This window comes from Lagopus muta, chromosome 1, assembly GCF_023343835.1.
Source record: "Lagopus muta isolate bLagMut1 chromosome 1, bLagMut1 primary, whole genome shotgun sequence".
Taxonomy (NCBI): Eukaryota; Metazoa; Chordata; class Aves; order Galliformes; family Phasianidae; genus Lagopus; species Lagopus muta.
Genome location: NC_064433.1, coordinates 177058950 through 177079616, shown reverse-complemented (window position 1 = coordinate 177079616; position 20667 = coordinate 177058950). Strand labels below are relative to the sequence as shown.

Here is a 20667-nt window from a genome sequence, read left to right as displayed (position 1 = left end):
GCACCTGAACAAGGCTGCTACTAACTTGACTTTTACTTTATCAGACACCTTTAACAGCCTGATCAGAGTATGACAGCTGTTAATTTTTAAAACCCACCTCCTAGAATAATTATGTTGTATTAATGACTTAAAGACAACAGGTATTAACTATTCGTTCAGCAAACAACAGCTGCTTCACCACACTATGAACTCTGAAGGCACTGCACAAAGATAAGCACATACCACATCCACCCATATCCAGATAGAGTCTAGCCACCCCTAAAGAGAATCTGCCCTCATATGACTCAACCCCTTAAATGAATGCCAGTACACGTAAAGCTTAGAAGTTTTAGCTGTTGAAGTCAAGTGGTTTTGCACAGCTTCTTTCCACCATGCCACCTGCGCTCCCACACACACCCACGCTCATCTGCGCACAGCAATTTCATTTACTTCCACTAGATGCTGGCATCTGTCCAGGTTCTTCCCATCCACTCTTGGATATGCCAAGGAAGCAATCCACCTCCCTCTAGGAAACACTCCCCAAAATACTTTCCTTGTAGAACATCATCTTTCTCCTTGCACTGGCAATTAGACTTGCTGCCAAGACTACGTGTTTACCACTGCGGTTAAGAAGCAAAGCATTGCCTGAAGCAAAGCACTGCAACACAATGGTACATAAAAGCACCAAATGCTACACAATGGTACTAAAATAGCAGCACAAGCATAAGAGCATGAACTGAAATCCCAAGATTTAAGCTGACACAAAAAAAGTCAAATATTATCAACCATTCAGCAACGCCCTTTTACAACATCTCACAGCGCTACCCTTGGGAGCAACACAGCCACAAGACAACAGTAAAGTCCAACAGCCCATGCCATGAGTAAGGTAGAAAATCACTCTCTGGATTTCTGTCTTCTCAGTCTCCACTGAACTCAACAGGGCTTCATCAGCAGGTGAGCTGCTTACCCACTTTGATTGCTACAAACATGCTCTTCACATTGAGCACTTAAATGAGGATCTCCAAATTCACCACAAACTCTGGCTCCATTCCTGTATTTATGCACACCACTTACAGCATTGTAAGTCTCTCTTAAGGGCTGTGATGTAGCTGTCAGCTTTGAGGCCCTTCATAGAACACTCTCCAGGGCCAGGTGATAGCAATCCTTGGTATGCAGACATCACAAGAAGCCTTTAGGACACTGAGCTCCCCCACAGGTGAGACCCAACCAGAGCTCCTGGGACACAAAGAATACCCACTGGGACAGACTGTCAGCTTTTGGACACATGAACATCTTCTCAGGATTAAGAAACAAAGAGCAGAGAGACATCTATGTCTCTAAAAGCTGTTTTTCAGCACCTAATCCCCATATACAAATAACTTATCTTCTACAGCTATAATCCACTGAAAAGAAGACAGAAAAGACTTCAGGCATAGTTCTTTTATTTCCAACTTCTCAAACCACTATAGAGGGATGTATTTTTAAAACACCTGATTTGCATACACCTACATAAAGAAAGGATTAAGTTATTTAGTTTTATCCATATAAGGACAGAAGATGAAAGAGATGTGAACAGGAGATTTGGAAATTTAGTTAAATGAAACAGATCTTAGAGCTCTTTTAACTACAGCAAGTGCCTGTCCAGTCAAATGCCATTATTCCATATTATTTAACGAATCTACGTAATAACAATGAAAGTAACTAATAAAAAGCAACTGCTGACTCCAGAAAGAAGCTTAAAAGATGAATGGTCTAAAATTTTGCAGGGTGATATCCTCCCTGCACCAAATAATATGAATACAGCTCAGAGAGATGAATTCTGCCTAATTCCTATAGGAATTCTGAGTAACCTACTCTAAGGAAACTGCTGCGCAGCAGGGGCTTGGACTAGATGATCTCCAGAAGTCCCTTCTAGGCCCTATGGTTCTGTGAATCTGATGATATGAACATTTAGAATGTGTTCAAGATAGCTTCCTTATGCAGCTGGTAGAAGAGCCTACCAGTGTGATGCCCTGCTAGACCTGCTCTTCACTAACAGAGAAAGACTGGTGGAAGATGTGAAAGCTGGGGACTCTCTTGGGCAGAGTGACCATGAAACTGTAGAATTCTCATCTCTTGGAGATGTCAGAACGGTGACTAGCAAAACTGCTATCTTGAACTTCAAGAGGGCAGACTTTGATCCGTTCAGGACACTCATAGCATGGGTCCCTTGGGCTCCTTAAGGGTAAAGGGGTCCAGGAAGCCTGGATGGTCGTCAAGATGGAAATCTCAAAGGCACAAGAATAGGCTGTCCCTGAATGCTGTAAGGCAAGCCACAGGGGAAGAAGACCAGTGTGGATGAACTGGGAACTATTACTGAGACTCTGGAAGAAAAAGTCTATGTTCTCTGGAAGAAGGGACAGGCTACGTGGGGAGATTACAAGGAAGTTGTTAAGGAATGCAGGGAGGAGGGCAAAAGCCCAACTTGAACTCAGATTGGCCACTGAAATAAAAGAGAATAAGAAATCCTTTCATAAATATATCAGTGGTAAAAGAAGAACCAGGGAAAATTTCCATTCTTTACTCAATGCAGCGGGGAACATGACCACTGAGGATAAGGAGAAGGCTGAGGTTTTCAATGCCTTCTTTACATCTGCCCTTAACAGGCAGATCAGTTATGCTCAGGGCACTTTACGCCCTGATCTGGAAGTCTGGGATGCTGTGCAGAATACACCCCCAGCCTGCATTAGAAATAGTGTAGCCAGCAGGAGCAGGAGGTGATCATCCCCCTGTACTCAGCGCTGGTGAGGCCACACCTTGAGTACCGTGTTCAGTTTTGGGCCCCTCACTACAAGAAAGACATTGAGGCCCTGGAACACATCCAGAGAAAAGGGAAAAAAAACTGGTGAGGGGTCTGGAGCACAAGTCCTATGAGGAACAGCTGAGGGAGCTGGGATTGTTCAGTCTGGAGAACAGAGGAGATCTTACTGCACACTACAATTTCCTGAAGGGAGGCTGTGATGAAGAAGGGTTTGGCCTCTTCTCCCAGGCAACAAACAGGACTGAAAGAAATGGCCACAAGTTGTACCAGAGGAGGTTTAGGTTAGACATAAGGAAGAACTTTTTCCTCCACGAGAGTGGTTAGACACTGGAATGGCTGCCCAGGGAGGTGGTGGAGTTGCTGTCCCTGGCAGTGCTCAACAGGCATTGGGATGAGGAGCTGTGAGATATGGTTTAGTAGCTTGCAGTAGCAATGATAACGGGAGGATGGGTGGACTAGATGATCTTGTAGGTCATTTCCATTTGTGATTCTATGATTCTACAACCACAACGTCCTGTGGCAGGAAACTTCAGCAATTTGCTACCCACAATGTAAAGTGGTGCTTTCTTTGAAAGGGTTCCAGGCCCTCCATCATTTCAGCTGCTCTCCTCTGCACCTTCTCCAGTTCCCATCCATCCAGGTTGATACGACTACTCTCTGCAGGTTTAGCCTATACGAGATGTAGAAGTAAAACTATAACCCCCCCACTCACTGTTCATCCCTTCCCAAGTGACATTCAATATTCTGCAGGTGGGTTTTTTTTTTTCCTCCTTTGCAAATGCATATAGCATTGATTATTTGGGAGAACTGTTGGACAATTCCAAATTTTTTCTTACTTGGAACTGCTGCTTGTAACTTCTGAATCACTCAGGCATGATTTAAATTGTTTTTCCCCAGCTCTGTTATTTCATACTATGTGAATTACCTACTACTTTATCTCTGGTTAGGTAAGAGTAATGAGAGGACAGTTGGACAACCTTGTCATTTTATGATTCTACGGACAACCTTTAAGCTTCTTCAAGGTTTCTTTCCATAAGAAAGCATAACAGAGTTAAAAAAAGGAAGACAAAACAATCTTCCCCCACTCCACAGTTCAGGACATGCTCCTTTTACACTTTGAGGTGAATCAATGTTAATTCCTCAAGCATGGAACTGATGGGAGAAAAAAAAAAAAAAGTGCAGATCACAGAGTTGAAAGCAACTTTTGTCTCCTGCCCTAGCACTCCCAAAATTAAATCACCACCAGGTCTTTCCAACTTTATTAAAATTCTTACACTGACTTTCCAAAGCGTTTGGCCTTACAGCTGTGGTTAAACGTAAGTACTGTGATTATATGTTTTGTGACTTCACAAATCAGTAAAAAGTGGAAGTGGCCACGGTGACAGGGCATTAACACACTGCTCAGAGAACAAGTAGAAGGGAGGAGACAGGACCACACATGCAGGTCTTGGGAAGCTGCAAGCATGGCTTATTTTGAACAAGTGATAGGAAAACCTAGGCAAATAACATGCAGTGCAAAGTTCTTTTCACAAAAGTGAAAAGAACCAAACCATTAGCTTTGTCTTAATCTCTCTACTTCGAGGATGACAAAAGCTGAAAGGGTTCAAATGCTTCACAGCTTTAGATTTCAAGGTTATGCCATACTTTGTTCTGCTCTCCTCAAATAGAGAAGCAACCATTTGATTATGTATATTAACTACAACAAGGTGTCAAATAAAGTATCATTTCAGACTGCAAAGACTGTATAATGGGAAAAACATATTTACTTCAGCCTCCTTTTAGGAAGTGCTTTTAAGCTCACCTAAAAGTAAAGGTAAGGACTACCACTTGACAGAAGATTCATGCACACCATCAGCTAGGTTTGGGACACAGTACAAACAGAGATGCACACAGCTGTCACGGAGCAAGGCCCCAGGCTATTGGCCATCTTTCAGAGTGGTGTCAGTATTCTGATCAGTTAGAATAAAGAAGATTAAAAACAGCCAAAAGACTTTTACAACATTGGTATGTCAAGGTATAACTACAATCTGAACCTACAGCTGCTAAGACCACTGGGGAGTACCTGGCTCTGCAGAACTGCAAGGGACAGGATCAAGGAAGACTGACCCTGAAATGTGCAGGGAAGGAGCAGGAACCCAGACAAGAGGGATATAAACCAGGGAACAAAAGCCCAACATGCTGTCAGCCCCCATTCCCCCTGCAGATATGCGTTCTAAACACCTGGTACACAGCTTCCTCCAAAATAGGTTTTAAGCACATGTTCAAATACCTGATCACTAACAAAACATGTCTGGAGACAAAAGACTCCTTAGTTATGAAACAATTCCTGTTACCCTCAAACAAATCACACAACCTGGGCAATCAAGTCTTTTTTTTTTTCCCCCCCCTTTTATTATCCCCTAAAGCTGAACCCAAACTGGTATCCTGTAAGCCCAGGGCAAGAGAAGGCTGAGAACAGCAGGGCCATAACTGAAGGGCCAACAGATGAGTCACTTCTGAGGGGCACACTGTCACCAGTTGAGATACCTATAAAAATTGTAACTTTAAGAGTGAATTTGTGGCTATAACTGACCTCAAAGCTAATAAAATGATAACTTAAGTGTCTTGACTGTATGAGTTCACACTAGGGGGAAATTTGATGCTTCAAATCACTAGCTCTTGACAGACACAAAAGACTGTCTACCACATGATACCGTACAAATAAATAACACTACAGTGAGGTGAAATCTAGCATTTCAATGGAAACATTTTGTACTTTCCTACAGTTCAGAAACATACCCTGTTAAGGAACTAGAGCAGTATACTATCAAGTTACTGCCATCGTACACTTTTTAGGACAACTGACTGAATTACAAGTGTCTGTTCAACTTTTAGTTAGCACAAAATAGGGAGCAGAAGTCGGGAAAGCAGAACTACATTGCCTAAATCAGAGTCAAAACTTGAAGATTTTGGAGCTTTTGGGATGGTGTTGTTCTTGGGTTTTTTGTTTTACTTTTTGAATGCATACCGATAAGGGAATTTTTGCCTCACCCAGTGTCAGTATCACACAATGAAGACAACCACCATTTTTCATGAGGTTGCTGTATTCTGCAAAGCTTTGAAGAGGTGAATAGACAAGATGATCAGGTTGCTATAGGAGGGATGAGCATCTTTTATGTTCCCTAAGGGAAGGGCAACAAGATATTAACATAAGGTTGATGGATACCCTCCTCCCCACATCCCATTTCACAGAATCAGTTCTCTTCTTTTACAGCGATCCCACCCAACCTGAAAAAGAGAAAGGTACAAGGGGAAGAAATCTAAGAAAGACAATGGAAATGTAGCTCTTGAAAGGAGACCAGGGAACACTGAAAGAACATGAGGAGCAGGGTTAACTTCTGGGCAAGATGACAATTATGGCAATGAAGACTATTTTCAAATCTGCAGTAGCCAATAATGCCACTTGATACACACAGAGGCTAAGAGTAAATGTTAGAAAAATTTGAAGACTCCATTCAGTAAGAGCATCACAGAAGCAACACAAGCCGCTTATTCAAACATCATTTTTCAGTTCAATTCAAACACGGACAAGAAAGCATTTTACAGCAGATCTTTGTGATCAGAGTCATTCAACCCCTCAAATCACAGAGTTTTCTCCCCCAGCATCTACAAAGATGGCAAGATGATCAAAATCCCTAGAACCAGCTACGTCAGAGGCCGAAATGCAACTTCTGGTGCCTCAAGATCAGTGTTTAAAGTAGATAAGGTAAAACCAGGCCTAAGGTTACATTTGCCCAACTAAGAGCAAACAGACCCATGTTTGTTTGCCCAGTGCTCCAAGCTGACCAGATAGCAGACTCAAAAAAAAACCTGTGTTACTGAAATGCTTGAACACTCTGCCTTGCAGCAGCTTTTCATGTATGTAGGAATTAACACAGCTTCCAAATCAAGATTGTCTTCTACCCTACAGGTTCAAGGCAACAGTAGGCATCTCTGCACATGTGCAAACAGCTATAATTGCTCATCACCAGAAGAAGTCCTTGGAAGCCATCAGAAAAGCAGAACAAACACTAATGGTAGAAACTGGTATCAAAGATAAATTTATGACAGAGCACAAGAGACCTACTGTCAAGACTCCCAGGTCAACACTGATAGCCCATTGTGAGGCACTTCCAATACTTTGAAAGTTTTTTGTTTTGTTTATAAGGTGGTAACTCTTTTTCTGACTGGGAGGGATAAAATAGCCAGGAAGATCTAAAGGAAACTAGGCAATAACACTAACAGATGTTTTAGCCACTAGTGCAAAAGAATTTGCAGGTGTAAAGGGAACAAGAAGAGACCCTCCCTCCTTAAAGAAAACAATCCACATAAAAAAAACCAAACTCCTGCTTTAGGGCATTTTATACAGAGCTATGTTAAAAGATAGAAGAATAAATACCTCGTATTGTGAGGATTACAAATCCTTTCCACTGGAGTAGACTAAGGTTAACTTCATCCCCTTGCAGTCTGCTTTGTCCCATGGCTCAGCAAGGACCCCTCTGCAACCCTCCAGCCCCAGCAATGACCCTACCAAGCCCTGCAGCTCATTGCAAGTACGGCCCTTAGAGCCAAGTCATTCTCCTGCTTGATGCCAGAGTACACAAAAGCTCAAGTGTCACACATAAGATCTTACCAACAACCAGTCATTTCATCCTCCCATGAAAGCTAATAAACTTTGGAAGAGTTCAGTAACAAATAATAGAACAAAGCATAAGAAGTAGTGCTATTTATGGTAAGAGACTTCCACCTGCTTTCTAAGTAGTGTAAGAAAACTCTAAGAAGTGAAACTCTATTTGATCATTTTCAGAGTGAATACTCATGTTTTAGAGGGGGGAAAAAAAAAAAGACCGATTTCTTTCTGAAGATGATGTAAAGCACACCAAATCATCACAACAGGTTGCTTCATAAAAACAGCCCAGATAGGGAAGACAAACTAATGCACAAATCATACCTTGTTTCCAGATGGTCACGATGCTACTGTTCTGAATCTTCTTTTCAGTCCTTCTTTGCATCTTTTTCACTTTTGTATCTTCATTAATGCTACTCAAGAAGTTCCCTACTTTTTTTTCTTAATTTATTTTTATAGGATAAGCCATTTATTTTAAGTTATGTTCCACACAAAAAACAAAAAAAACAAAAAAAACCACCAAACAAACAAACAAAAACCCCCACAAGAATTCATTGAAGGAGCACGAAGATCAAGGATATACATATATATATTTTTTTTTTAACTGGGATGGACTTACACTATTAAGGGCCGAATTTGAAAAGAAATTAAGTTTTAACCAACTGAGATCTAGTGTAAGGAAATGCAGATATCATGAAAGTCTTCTGGCAAGTTAATCAGTAGGATTTTATCATCAGACCAGAAAATTAAGCCCTTTATATTCAACCAAGATTAACACAAATGATGTTTTTAAGTAACCAATAAAAAGGTCAATACACTTGCCCCATAAGTTACCATTGTCCCATCTTGTATTCCTAGGTTCAAAGCTTTATTTGGTCAAGTTTCAGCAGTTCAGTAAGGTTCAGCCAGAAGGTAGTCAGCTCATTGCTGAAGTAAAGCTATGAACCTAGAATGAGAATTCTTTTATATCCATTTCTCTTCCCACCCCCATTCTAAAAGAACAAATTAAAACCTAGTTCAAATAATTTGCCTGCTTACATTACCTATTTGATAACACTTTGTTTCAAGCCAAAAGCTGATGCTATAGTTTGAAACTGATAAGCTGATACAAACACCACCAACAGCATCTCACACTTAAGGCTCGTTATCCATTGGCACACTGCAGCTACTTTATTTATGTATATGCTTAACAACGTGTTGAGTAGCACTGGAAGGAGTAAAAGAATATAAGGTAGCACCCCACGTAGACTGATTCTATTCACACACTATCAGTATAACACTGCTGTCTTCAGCTACCTGAAGAGAGCACCCAGAAGCTAGATCTTCTCAAAGCTCCATAGAGTTTGGATGAGAGGCAAGAGACAAAAGCTGCAAGAACAGAAGTTCCACTTTGATAGTAGGAAAGAAGCATCATAATGAGGGTAATGAAATACTGCAGCAAGTTACCTGGAGACGAAGTCTTAGTCCTTAGAGATGTTCAAAACTCATTTGGAAAAATCCTAAGCAAGATGATGTAAGTTCATCCTGCTTTGACTTCCACAGGTTTGTTTTAATAGAAAATCCTGATTCTGCAACATTTGTCCAAGACTTTTCACAGAAAAGCAGATCAAGGAGAACATGAATGGGGGGAAAAGAACGCAGCCCCAACTTCATCTAAAGCAGTATGCAGGCCCTTGTTCAAAAATCTTATTGTGACTCCATGACAGCTGCACAGAGCTTCAGAAGACAGTCGAGAGCAATTGAGAATTCTTGTAGAGATGCTCACTTGGCAGCAAGGAAGAACAGACACTAACAGACAGCAAAGAGGGAACAGATTTATATACTAGGTTGTAAGAAATGTTCAAAAGAATAAAAGAAAACAGGCATAAAGAAGAGTCTATTAGAACCAAGAAGGTAGACCTGACAAAGCTGAAATGGCACCTGGCAATCATGGCTGTGAAGGATAAGTTTGCCAAGGAAAGATGAGAAAAAGGCACAAAATTTAATTGTCAATTTATAGAAGGAACAGTTAAAAAAAATATTTTCCTTCTTCAAAATGCATGGAGAAAAGGAATGCATAGGGCTAGAAGAGGATGCAAGTACAGAGGGGCCATCTAGAAAATGCACATAGAACAGGAGTTTCTTTGCTACTTCTGTTTTCCCTTTCTAACCCTTGCAGACACTGAAGCCCTGCTTTTGGGAACTCCCAGCATCTGTCTCAAATGTGAAGCAGCAGAATAAATCACAGACAAAGGGAAGGATAACCAAAAAACAAGATACTGGAACACGCTACCCAGTTTTGGTATAGCTACAGTACCCAACCCAGTAACAGGAATATACAGCTGCTGGTTTGAAATAACTGAAGATGTACATTTTGGTACCAAAGAGGAGGAAAGTGGCAAGCATGATGCCACTTCTAAGGAGACTCAGGGAAGACATAAGCACTGAGCCTGTAGGCCTTATGTCTCTATTTTTTAAGCAGTTTTTAAAAAAAGGGTAGCACTGAATGTGCTTTAAATAAACATGGAAGAATCATTCAACTTTTTCAAAGGGAAATCTCTAAAGGAGGGAATGCAGCAATCAATTACACAGCTGATGCAGTCAGCTTGTATGTCCAGAAGTCTTGTAATAAAACAAAGGCTTTCAAGAAAGTTAGCTAGTGAGAGATTCAGTAACGGACAGTAACTGGCAGACAGCTCTTACTCAGTGTAACATGCTGACCAGTGCTGCTTCACAGAGGTAAAAAGGTTTGTGAGTTAGCTCACAGAATTAAGCTGATCCTTGTCATTACTACTGCAAACATCCGCATAAGGATTCTGTAAGACTGAGTGAATAGACAATAAATTTGCAGATTAAACTCAGTAGAGGTAAGCAATACATATGTGGAAACTATGAACTGACAAACTCTAAGCTTAATACAAATGAGAAAGTAAGCTATTGGGTTAACACTAAACAGTTTCATGACCTTTTGAAAGGGAAGTGAACACAAAGCAGTGTACTAAGGTAATAAATTGTGGTGCATTCACATCCTGACTTCTTTGTGAGGCATTGCTTTACCTCCCATTCTTTCCCCTTCAACTAGCCAGCTTGGCAAGAGGAAAAAGGACTGGAAGTCTGTCCGTTTGATTAAAATTATGATTAAGGATGTGCTGAAGCTGATCAAACTGTGATTTTTACAGCCTGATACAGTATGAACTGTAAACTCCTGAGTGCAGCACATGAATGTGTGGGGACAATTAATGAACACTGGAATAGTAATGGGCAACCCTGTAAGGTAGAAGGTGCCAAGTCCAAGCAGACTTATTTATGCTTTACTCCAGAAACGATCTCTAGTGCATCCACTCATTTAGCTATGTCCACGTCAGTGAGCATACTAACAGATAAGCAGCATGAACTGTCAAGTCCACTAATTTAGCTTGTTCCTCAAACAAATGTTACTTAGCAGCATGGATTTGGTGCTGTCTACAAACCTTGTTTTTAATACTCTAATGCTGTGGATATATTTCAGCTACAATTTCAGCTCTTTGTGCAGGACTCTTTATAGCACCCATGACAAGCTGTTGACAGAGACAGTTTTTGCATGAGGGCACAAGCAGGAAGAGGCCTGCATTCCATGACAGCAGAACAGAAGTTACCTTTGGCATAGCCATATTTGCTGTCTCTAGATACCTAAAGAAGAAATCTTCTTCCTAGCTCTAGAATGTGTGATGTTGTCCCATAGATAAGCCCTCCCCTGAGAATCTCCTGCCCCATATTCTTCTTTCTAACAGGTACAGTCTTTGTTACACACACAGGTAAACAATTCTCTTACAGCTGAGAGTTTTTTTTTCCAACACAACCCAGAATAAACTTGCAAAGATTCTCAAGCAGGAAAACTACAAAGAATTCTTTCCTGGCTGGAAAGAATTTTAATCATAACAAACACAAACCTCCTTACAGGGATGGGGTGTTGAACTCTTCACTGTCCACCTACAGCAAGCAGTTTTTCATCTTTCCTTGTTTGCTAGGAGTTGTCAAACATTTGCTTACCTGAATGAAAGTAGCACCCTCTAATGCAGCCTTCAGGTCTGTGCAGATGCTGATGAGAGCCAACTGCTTCTCTGCACTCAAAGTTCCTTTCAGGAATCCCGACTCCTCCAGCTCTTTCATTTGTTTGCTAAACAAATAAAGCACGTTTAGCTACAGTTATCATTTTTAAGTCACTACTATTACTATTTTTCAATAAAAGCTTCTTAATGATGCAGTAATGACACACCATTTGTCATGCCACTGCATATATAGTCAGAAATATAAAGGTTAATTTCAGTCCTTTATCTCTGCTTGCCTCTCCTTCCTGCAACAAGAGTTTTCTTCTCTCTGTACTTGGGCAGCTAAAAGATCTATTCCTAATCCCAAATTAGCCACCACATCAGATTTGTTTTTACTAGTGCAGGATCAGCAAGAGCTTCTCCTTAAGTTTAGTGTACCATTTATTTTGTTCCTCTAGTATTACAAACAACAGCCTTTTTGTTATGACATCTCACTATAGAATCATTGTTTAACCATATTAAAAAAAAAAAAAAAAAAAGAACAGATGCATTCCATGTTCCTAAAAAAAGGAAAAAATCCCCCTAACATAGGCAATGACTACAGAGTGTCTGAAAATTTCTGTAATTAATAAATTGGGTGGCCAGAGCTTTAACTGAACATTTAGGTACACATCACTACTGCATTTGGACAAGCCACCTGAGAAACTCTCTACAGCTTGAAACCTTCAAAAGCTGAGAGCAAGCAAGCAAGCCATTTTCAAAACTGTTCAAGTAACTGAGAAGTGCAATTTTCACAGAAGTTATGTGGGATTAAACCATCTGATCACTATGAACCTGAAGCTCTCTGATACAACCATTAATACATTTAAGCTTATCAGTTGCCTCAGTTCAAAACTTCTCTATAGCTTTGTTATTATTCAGCAAAAATTGCTCATTCTGAAGAGAGGAAGAAATTCAGCTGTTAGTCTCGGGGGGAGGGGATAAATAAATACTTTCTTCTCCCTACCAAGTTACTTTCAAAACTTTGGTTTCTCTTTGGTGCTTGCCTTACACAATAAGTAAACTGCACTTGGCACCCAGCTGGAGGGTAGAAAAGTCACAGCAAATAGAAACTGTACAGCCTGGGGGAAAAAAAAAAAAGTGTATTCCTGTATTACAAATATCACACAGCTGAGTATAGAAACAATTAGTGATCCATCACATGTTCCCTAAGTGACTGTGACACAAGGGCACACATGACAGTCTGCATGAGGAGATTTCTGTACAGTACCACTGGACTTAGTTTTGTACCCAGAGACCTCAGAAGAGACAGGGACCCCATATGTTTCCTATATTAACTACAGCAGCCAGAGGCAAACGCTGCCCTTAATCCTTAGAAGCCAGGCAGGCAGTTAGTCTTGGAACAAGGGTAGCATCAGCTCCAGACTTCCTCTCCAATTCAACCCCAGCACTTACACTGAGGCAGCATTTCAGCATTACCCTAAGCAGAGGTACTGCAGACAGGGATTGACTGCACCTCAGCTTTCAGCCGCTGTATGAAGTTGGGGTGAGAAGCCCATCAACAGCTTTCCAAGCAGCATTTTAAATTAACAGAAGAGGGGGAGGGATGAAGGCCATTCCATCTCCATCTTTTACTCCGTGCTTTTCAGACTGCCTGCTGACAACATGGGCTAATACATTCACACTCTGTCAATCCATCCTTTTATTTAGAGCTCTTGTCAATAAATGTTGAATTCATAGACCTACTATTCAACTTCCTCCCCTAGATTCCCTAAATAAAATGAAGTTAATCTCACCTACCCTTTCAGCACATTCTGAGACAATAACCTTCAGTTCTCTTTCAGAGAGGAAAACAGTGTCTTTGAGTTTTTTTTCTTGGTATTCAAATATGCAATGTCTCATCTTTACGATAGAAGTACCTATTTCTCCCTGACAGAAAACAGCAAAAAACGAGCCATTTCAATCACAGTATTAAGTTAGCAAAGATACAAGTTACTTATACAAAGAGAATTTAGTTACCATTAAACTACACAGAAGCAAGTCTAACCTCAGAGATTCAGTGGGCCCTCAAATATTCAGCTTGAGCTGAAATCAACTATCAAATTGCAGATACTGAAATAAAATTCTGATTTGTTATATTTTCTTGGACACAACATAACTAAACTCTACTAGTTCCAACATGGTTTTATTAAAAGGTCATAACTACCAGAATCATAGAATCCTTAGAGTTGGAAGGGACCTCTGAAGGCCATCTAGGCCAACTCCCTTGCAATAAACAGGGACACCACTGTTAGACCATGCTGCCCAGGGTCTGAGCCAGCCTCATCTTCAAAGTTTCCAGAGACAAGGCATCAACCACATCACTATATAACCTGTTCTAATGCCTCACCACCCTCACTGTAAAAGATTTTTTTTCCTTCTATCTAACCTAAATCTAGCCTCCCTGAGCATGACGACATTTCTCCTTGTTCTATTGCCTTTTTTTTTTTTTTTTTTTGCCACTTTCACTAATACACTTATTGACAATGTGATTGTCTTATTCCACAGATGAACTCTAAGCTTTCCAAATGTTTCCAAACTCTGCTTAAATTCCTCTTGGGTCCTACATCGCCACAGAAGCAGTAAGCAACGGCAGGGAGCCTCCCCAATACTTAACATGTATTAAACTGTAACAGACTGGTCAACGTACACAGCAATGCACCACTGACCTCTACTGGATGACTTTATTCAGAGCAGCTTCAACTTCAGGGTCATCATCCCCAAGAACGAGCACAGACAGCGGTGGCTGCTTTGTCCTTAGAGTAGGACACACCGCATGACCTCACACTACAGCTGCACCGCATGCAAAGCTTGAAAAGTTTGACTCAGTATGTCCATAATGTCTTCAGAGAATCATAAATTCACACTCAGAAGAAAATATTAATTCTTTTGAGAGCCCACACTTCAACACCGCCTATCTCCAGCACTTCACTGTTGTACTGGGCTGCATATGTCAACATTATTCTGGGAACTGAACCAGTATTTATTTCAAAATAGGGCACCCAATCTATAGCAACACTCTGGATCCAAACTGCCTGTGATGCTCTTGGTGACAACACCTTTTGCAGAAGGTTTTAAAGAAGGGACTTGGAAGTGATGCCAATAATTAAACAGTCTTTTTCTTATTATTACTACAGCAGGGGAAAGGTCTGGAGGGAATGGAAGTAGGCACCATGCCTAAATGAATTTAGCCCTACAGCTTCCAAACCTAAATAGTTCAGTGCAATCTCATGTTGTAATCTCTACAAACGCGTATGAGTATGTGACCATCCAGACAAGGCTGAGCAGACAAGCATCAGAGCACTACTCAGCACAAACTCCCCAGCCTTCACATCTCAGGAAACCAACACATTTCTGAATGCAGAACTTCTGAAAAGCAGAGTTATCAACTCCAACACAGCAGCGACCCAGCTTCAGGCCTCACAGCTCCTTAAAAGAACCTGGAAACTTTTCTTGCTCAGTGATTGGAGGAGTTCTAAGACTATCATGGGGGAACAATTAGACCAGTCTCAAACTTCCCATCCACTTTTTCCATACAGTATTCCTTCTATAGCCTCACTACCTTATTATTAGTGCAACATTTCCACTGTGTTTTATCTTTATCAGCAACATAATTCTTCTTAGAATAGTAGCACAGTACCTATTTGAAAGAAATCTACACAGCAATCAGTGGGCAAGGGGGTAGCACGCACTACATGGTACATTTTAGGTTTAATTTCAGGAACACCGCACTATTTGTTTTTCTTTTTTTCATTGTTCTAAAGTTCAGCAATCTTGCAAACCACAAGGACTCAGAAGAAAAAGTATCAGACAGGAAAAGTTACACTTTCTAGGGCAGGTTATTGCAGGTTTTTTTCAGTAGGTCAAGTGGCATGCAGCTGTTCAACTGATTTTTTTTTTTTCCTCTTTCCCTGGAAAAAAGGTTGTTCCATTAGAGCAGACACTGGTTAATGAGGCTACTGGTACACCCAGTTCAATCCAGCAAGTCACTCTTTGTGTCAGGGCACCACGTGCATGTCAGCAGGCAGGTAGGCCGTGAATCCACCACACCAAGCTAGGCCTTAGTAAACACACTTTCCTTTCCCTATCTGGTCTACTGCTATCCTGGTAACCTGTTACAAGTTTCCACTTGCATCAGTAGATGCAAATTCCAGTCTGGTCTCATTTTCGGGCACCCATTCTGGAAATAGTGCAGAACACATTTCAGAACTTCCACACAGATAAAAGCAGCTCCTCATCACCAACTGCAGGTCCATCCTACTCTTGTGCCTGTCCTGCAGATCTGTGCACCTGCTGTTTTGGGAGACCTAAATTCACCAGGCTAAGGAATCCTGAAGTGCACTTCTTACACAGCTTGTATAGATTCAGAACAATGAATTAAACCAATGTTCCAGAAGTGAATCGTAGTAGCTCATTTCTACTCCTTATAGAAGTGCTTTGTACTACTCAGACCTTCTCTTAGTTTAGAAAAGCTAAAAACATTCCTTTGTACTGTTTAATATTTTGAAGTAGCTCCATACTCTAAGTCACAGACTAAAGAACAAAACCCTTTTCAACACTGAATTAAAAACAAACAAACAACAACAACACACAACCACACACCCAGAAACAACCCACAACTATCTTTTAAAAACTTCCCAGGAAGCAAATCCCAACAAGTTCAGAAAAGTAACTACCAATGGCTTTGTCACTCAACTTCACCAGGCAGACCCTGCTGCTCTCCTCTATGAGCCTTCAGGATCTGCTGAAGTTCCAGCTCTTATAAAAATATCACCTCAGTAATGCAAACAGTTTTATTGCAGGTTGCATACTATGAAATCAGTGCCAAAAGAATGTTCCAGTTTAACTGTATTTTCAAAGATTCAATCATTAAAATACTGGTTGGGAAAACAACAACTGCATAGCATTTGTGACAAGAGCACAAGCCATGTTTTTCTGGAACTAAACTTTTTAACTCAGATGTTAGAACAGCCAAGATACATAAGTTAATTATAAGTTGAGTTAAGAACACCTTATGTAAAGGGCAAAACCTGCCTCGAACTCCTATGGAACAGCACATACAGGCACAGAACAGTACACTGACACACCTCAAATAGCTCCCCACACAGCTATACACAGTAATTTGTCTCTCTTTTCCAAGCTGAAAACCTCAGAAGACAGAAGTCCTCATTCTGCTATTAGACAAGGAATAAATAGGGACAAGTGCCAGCTTCACTAAAGTAGCATGCAGAACTCCTTCCATTCTCAATAATCTACAATCTTACTGTGGATACTGCTATGACAGCAATTCTGCAAGAAGTGCAAGTGTAATAAATATGTTAGGCTTGACTAATATCTATCTGCAGAGTTTGGAAGAAAGAAAAACAACACAAAGACAAACCTCCAAGATAGATTTTCCCCTCTACCACTTTTTTTTTTTTTTTTTAAATAAGAAGTAAATCTCACTAAAAATTGCATACTGCTTAACCTTCAAACTCCAAGAACTGAACTAATTCAACAAGGGGCTTCTGAAGTTCCTCCTCCTTGATACAAGCCTTGTTATTCAAAATAATCAGAGTGCAACATGCCATAACCCTTTTTCAGGTGAAACTTCATGTCTATACCAGCTGCCACATAGCAGTTGGGGCAGGGAACACTGAAACATTGTGCTTTATACTTATGATCAAACAATCTGAACTTTAGAATTAAATGCTGGTAAAGCAATATAAGGCTGCATTCAGAATCTATTAATGCATGCCCCCTCCTACACAGACCAGATTCCAGGACTGGCAAGAAGAGGGTGAACAGGACCAATCAGTCACTGTTCCTTCTAATGAACCAGTGGCCAAGTAAAGCAGCTGAGAAACCAGGTTCAAAGCAAACAAAAGGGAATAGCTCTTCATGCAGAGAGCAGTAAACCTGCACATCACAAAGTCCTTTGGCAAGCAGTTCACAGAAAGATTTACACAGGTTCAAGGGAAGGTTAAGAGAAATACTTGGAAGCAATATGGTTAAGAGTCACTCAGTACATATGCAACTCCAAGACACTGTAAGCTCAGGGAGGGGAAACAGACTGGCAAGACTTGAACTTACAGCTCTCAGACATTCCCAAAGAATGCCACTTTCCCCACAGTGCAATAGGGTTATCAGAGAAAAGGGTTGGGGTGTACTGTTCTGAAGCACTGACTTTTCTCATGCTCAAGCCCTCAAATCTGCACTTCTTAAAGTGCTTCCAAGCCTCTACTGTAACTGGTCAGTAGTTGTGTCTTCAGTAGAACTAGCTACCTCTTCTTTCAGGACTCCAAAAAAGTTGCTTCAATTTTTTTAAATATTTCTAATTAAACTAGTAATTACAGTACAGCTCCTTAGCAATCATATGAGCCTCTTTGCATCTTGAAACACCTTTTGTTGCATTTGTACAGAAAAAAACCTTACACTCGTGTATTTAATCATAGTCCATAGATAACCTAATCACAGAAAACATGGTTTCAAGAACTTGGATCTAAACTTCAGCTCCTAAGAGATTTGGGAACATGGCTCTTCTGATAGTAACAGTAGTCATAGTTTAATGCTAATGCTTTCTTTAATGCTCAAAATCTATGCTCCTCGAATAATGAGACTGTTCACTCCTAGTTACAGAAATCCCACAGATTTATTACAATGTCAGTCATTTGCACAGTCTGGTAGTGATATGACAAGAGAGAATGGTTTTAAACCAAAAGAGATGAGGTTTAGGTTAGATGTTAGGAGCAAATTCTTTATTCAGAAGGTGGTGAGGCACTGACACAGACTGCCCAGAGAGCTGTGGGTGCCCCACCCCTGCAGGGGCTCAAGGCCAGGCTGGATGGGGCCCTGGGCAGCCTGGGCTGGCGGGTGGCAGCACTGTTGATGACAAGGGGTTGGATCTGGATGGGCTTTAGGGTCCTTCCAACCTAAGCGATTCTACGACAGCAACTCAGGAGACGTACCGAATGTTTTCCAGTGCAGTTGTTAATTGTTGTTGTGCAATATCATAAAGTCTCACTTGGAAGCCTCCAGCAGCAAACACCATGGCCCAGCTGCGACCAATGAGTCCACTGAAAAAGAAATAAATATTAACCAATTAATTAAAAAAGTATTTTCTTCTGGAGTCCAACGAGCACTTCAAGAACTAAACCAGAGTTTGAATTCTCAGCATTTAATCTAAAGATCAGTTACATATTAATAAGAAACTAATCTCTCTCTTGAGCAAAGAAATATCCTTCACTAGTTGTACAGCAGCTTCTGAGAGCAGGGAGAAAGATAACCAGGAATTAAAAATAGAAGGAGGGCAGAATTCTAAGGAGTAGAAACCACTACTTTGGGACGATGGATTCAAGCATCAGTAGTTTTGTCAGCTGTAATCCTAACCTAGGAGCTGGTGCAAAGAACCACATTACTTGTGGTCCATTACAGAGAAATGTGTAGTAACCAATAATTGTATTACATCAAAGCAATGCTGGTTTGAACTTAAGTAGTTTTATTACTGGGCATTAGCTTCTTCAGAAAGAAGCACTGAGACACAGTGCAGCAAGTTTAACTTCAGATCACATCACAAAAAAAAACCCCAACAAAACAAAACAAAAAAACACAGCCCCAGCAAGAAGAACTCCACAGCCACAACTGTCACAGTGACAGCATTGATCATTACACGCATTTTCTGCCACTTCCCATATTGCTGTCCCTGTAACACTAAACTTAAACAACCTCTGGCATTTGGGAAAAGGAAAGGCCAGGAGGGTAACAGTAAAGGACGATGGGGGGGGGGGTGTAATAAACAGATAAGTCAGCAAGCCAGATGCAAAAAGAAGGAAGAGAAAAATAGGAACGCATCCAGGCTTTATCTAAAGTAGAACAAAAAGAGAACAAAATAGGAAGCTTTGGGGGAAAAAGTAGGAGTCAGAGGAAATAATTGAGGCAAAAATAAAGTGAAACTTCACATTTAGTATTGTTGAGTGAGCACTATCCACTGAAAGCATACAATTTAAACTGTACATCAAACACACACAGAAGAGCCTGCATCTCTCAAGCAAACTACAGAATAAGTGCACTTAAAACAGACAGGTGCAGGCCACGGTAGCTACAGTAGCCCCCCAGCTAGCGAGCCGACAACTAAAAGCATTGGAGTACTTGAACTCCAAACAAGCATACCTGGGCTACCAATACCTTTATAAACTAGTAACACCTCTTCAAACTGCACTCTGAATAAGGGTTATTTAAATCAACATTTAACAACAGCAAAATAAGTTTTATTTTTATTCACATAGATTTTTAGAACTGTGAAATTTGCCTTCTTTAGAACTCCACAGCACACACAGCAGCCCGGCGGCAGAAAGCAGCCTTGCAGTATTCCTGCTGTACGCGACAGCGCCAGCACGACGCGCGGCTGAAGCGATGACCCCCGGACCGTCCTCCCGGACACGAAGCGCCGTCACCCGGGGCCCAGAAGGAAGCGCGGCACCCCGGGGTCCCACCTGCTCGCCCTCGAGGCGGACCGAGCGCGGCGGTGCCGGCGGGCCGTGCTGTCACATGGCCGTGCCGGACACGTGCCGCTCAGCTCCGGCGGCCGCGGACACGGCGCGACTGAACGCCCCGCGGCTGTGGTCAAGTCAGGGTCGTCGGCTTGAGCTCAAGGAGTGGGTGAAGCAATGCACTCGGGAGTCAGAGACACCGCCGCGTGTTGTGAGAGCGCTGCAGGAGCCTAGCAGGGAACGCTAGCAGGTCAATGACGCTCCTGGCTGTTACGAGCTCTCAGCCTCCTCCACCGGCGCTCCACTTGTGCAGAAACGGGACGGAGCACAGTGGGCAGCGCTGCTGCAGAACCGCAGGAGGCCGTTCGTTACGGAAGCGCCCCGGGGCGCACAGAGGCCTCCCGGCCGCTGGCACCGCCCGCAGCCCGTGGGGCCTCAGCCGGCAGCCGCTCTCCGCGGCGCCGCTCGCAGCCGCTACCCCTCGCGGCTGCGGACTGCGGCGCGGCGGCCCCCCCCTCACCCCGAGGCCTGGCGCCCCCGGGCCGGGCCCCTCTGCGCGCAGCGCCCCCCCGCGGACGGGCGGGCAGCCCTCACCTGCCGATGATCGCCACACGCGCGGACTCCATGCTCGGGGAACACGCAACCACAACCACCACACAGCCGGGGGCGCAGCCAGCGCCTTAAAAAACGCCCGCTCCCCACCCACGGCTCCCGCCATGTCACGGCCGC

The 20667-nt window shown here is 42.1% G+C and overlaps 1 protein-coding gene across 1 annotated transcript in view; it reads right to left on the bottom strand.

The window, feature by feature from the left end:
- The window catches only part of CRYL1 (crystallin lambda 1), a 51005-nt gene extending 30338 nt beyond the window's left edge, over nucleotides 1–20667 (bottom strand). Inside the window, exons 1-3 of the mRNA XM_048933406.1 lie at nucleotides 20533–20667; nucleotides 18418–18525; nucleotides 11433–11559 (exon numbers count right to left, since the gene is read on the bottom strand). Of these exons, the coding sequence (XP_048789363.1) occupies nucleotides 11433–11559; nucleotides 18418–18525; nucleotides 20533–20564 (267 nt within the window). The 5' untranslated portion in view covers nucleotides 20565–20667. The remainder of the gene's footprint in view (nucleotides 1–11432; nucleotides 11560–18417; nucleotides 18526–20532) is intronic.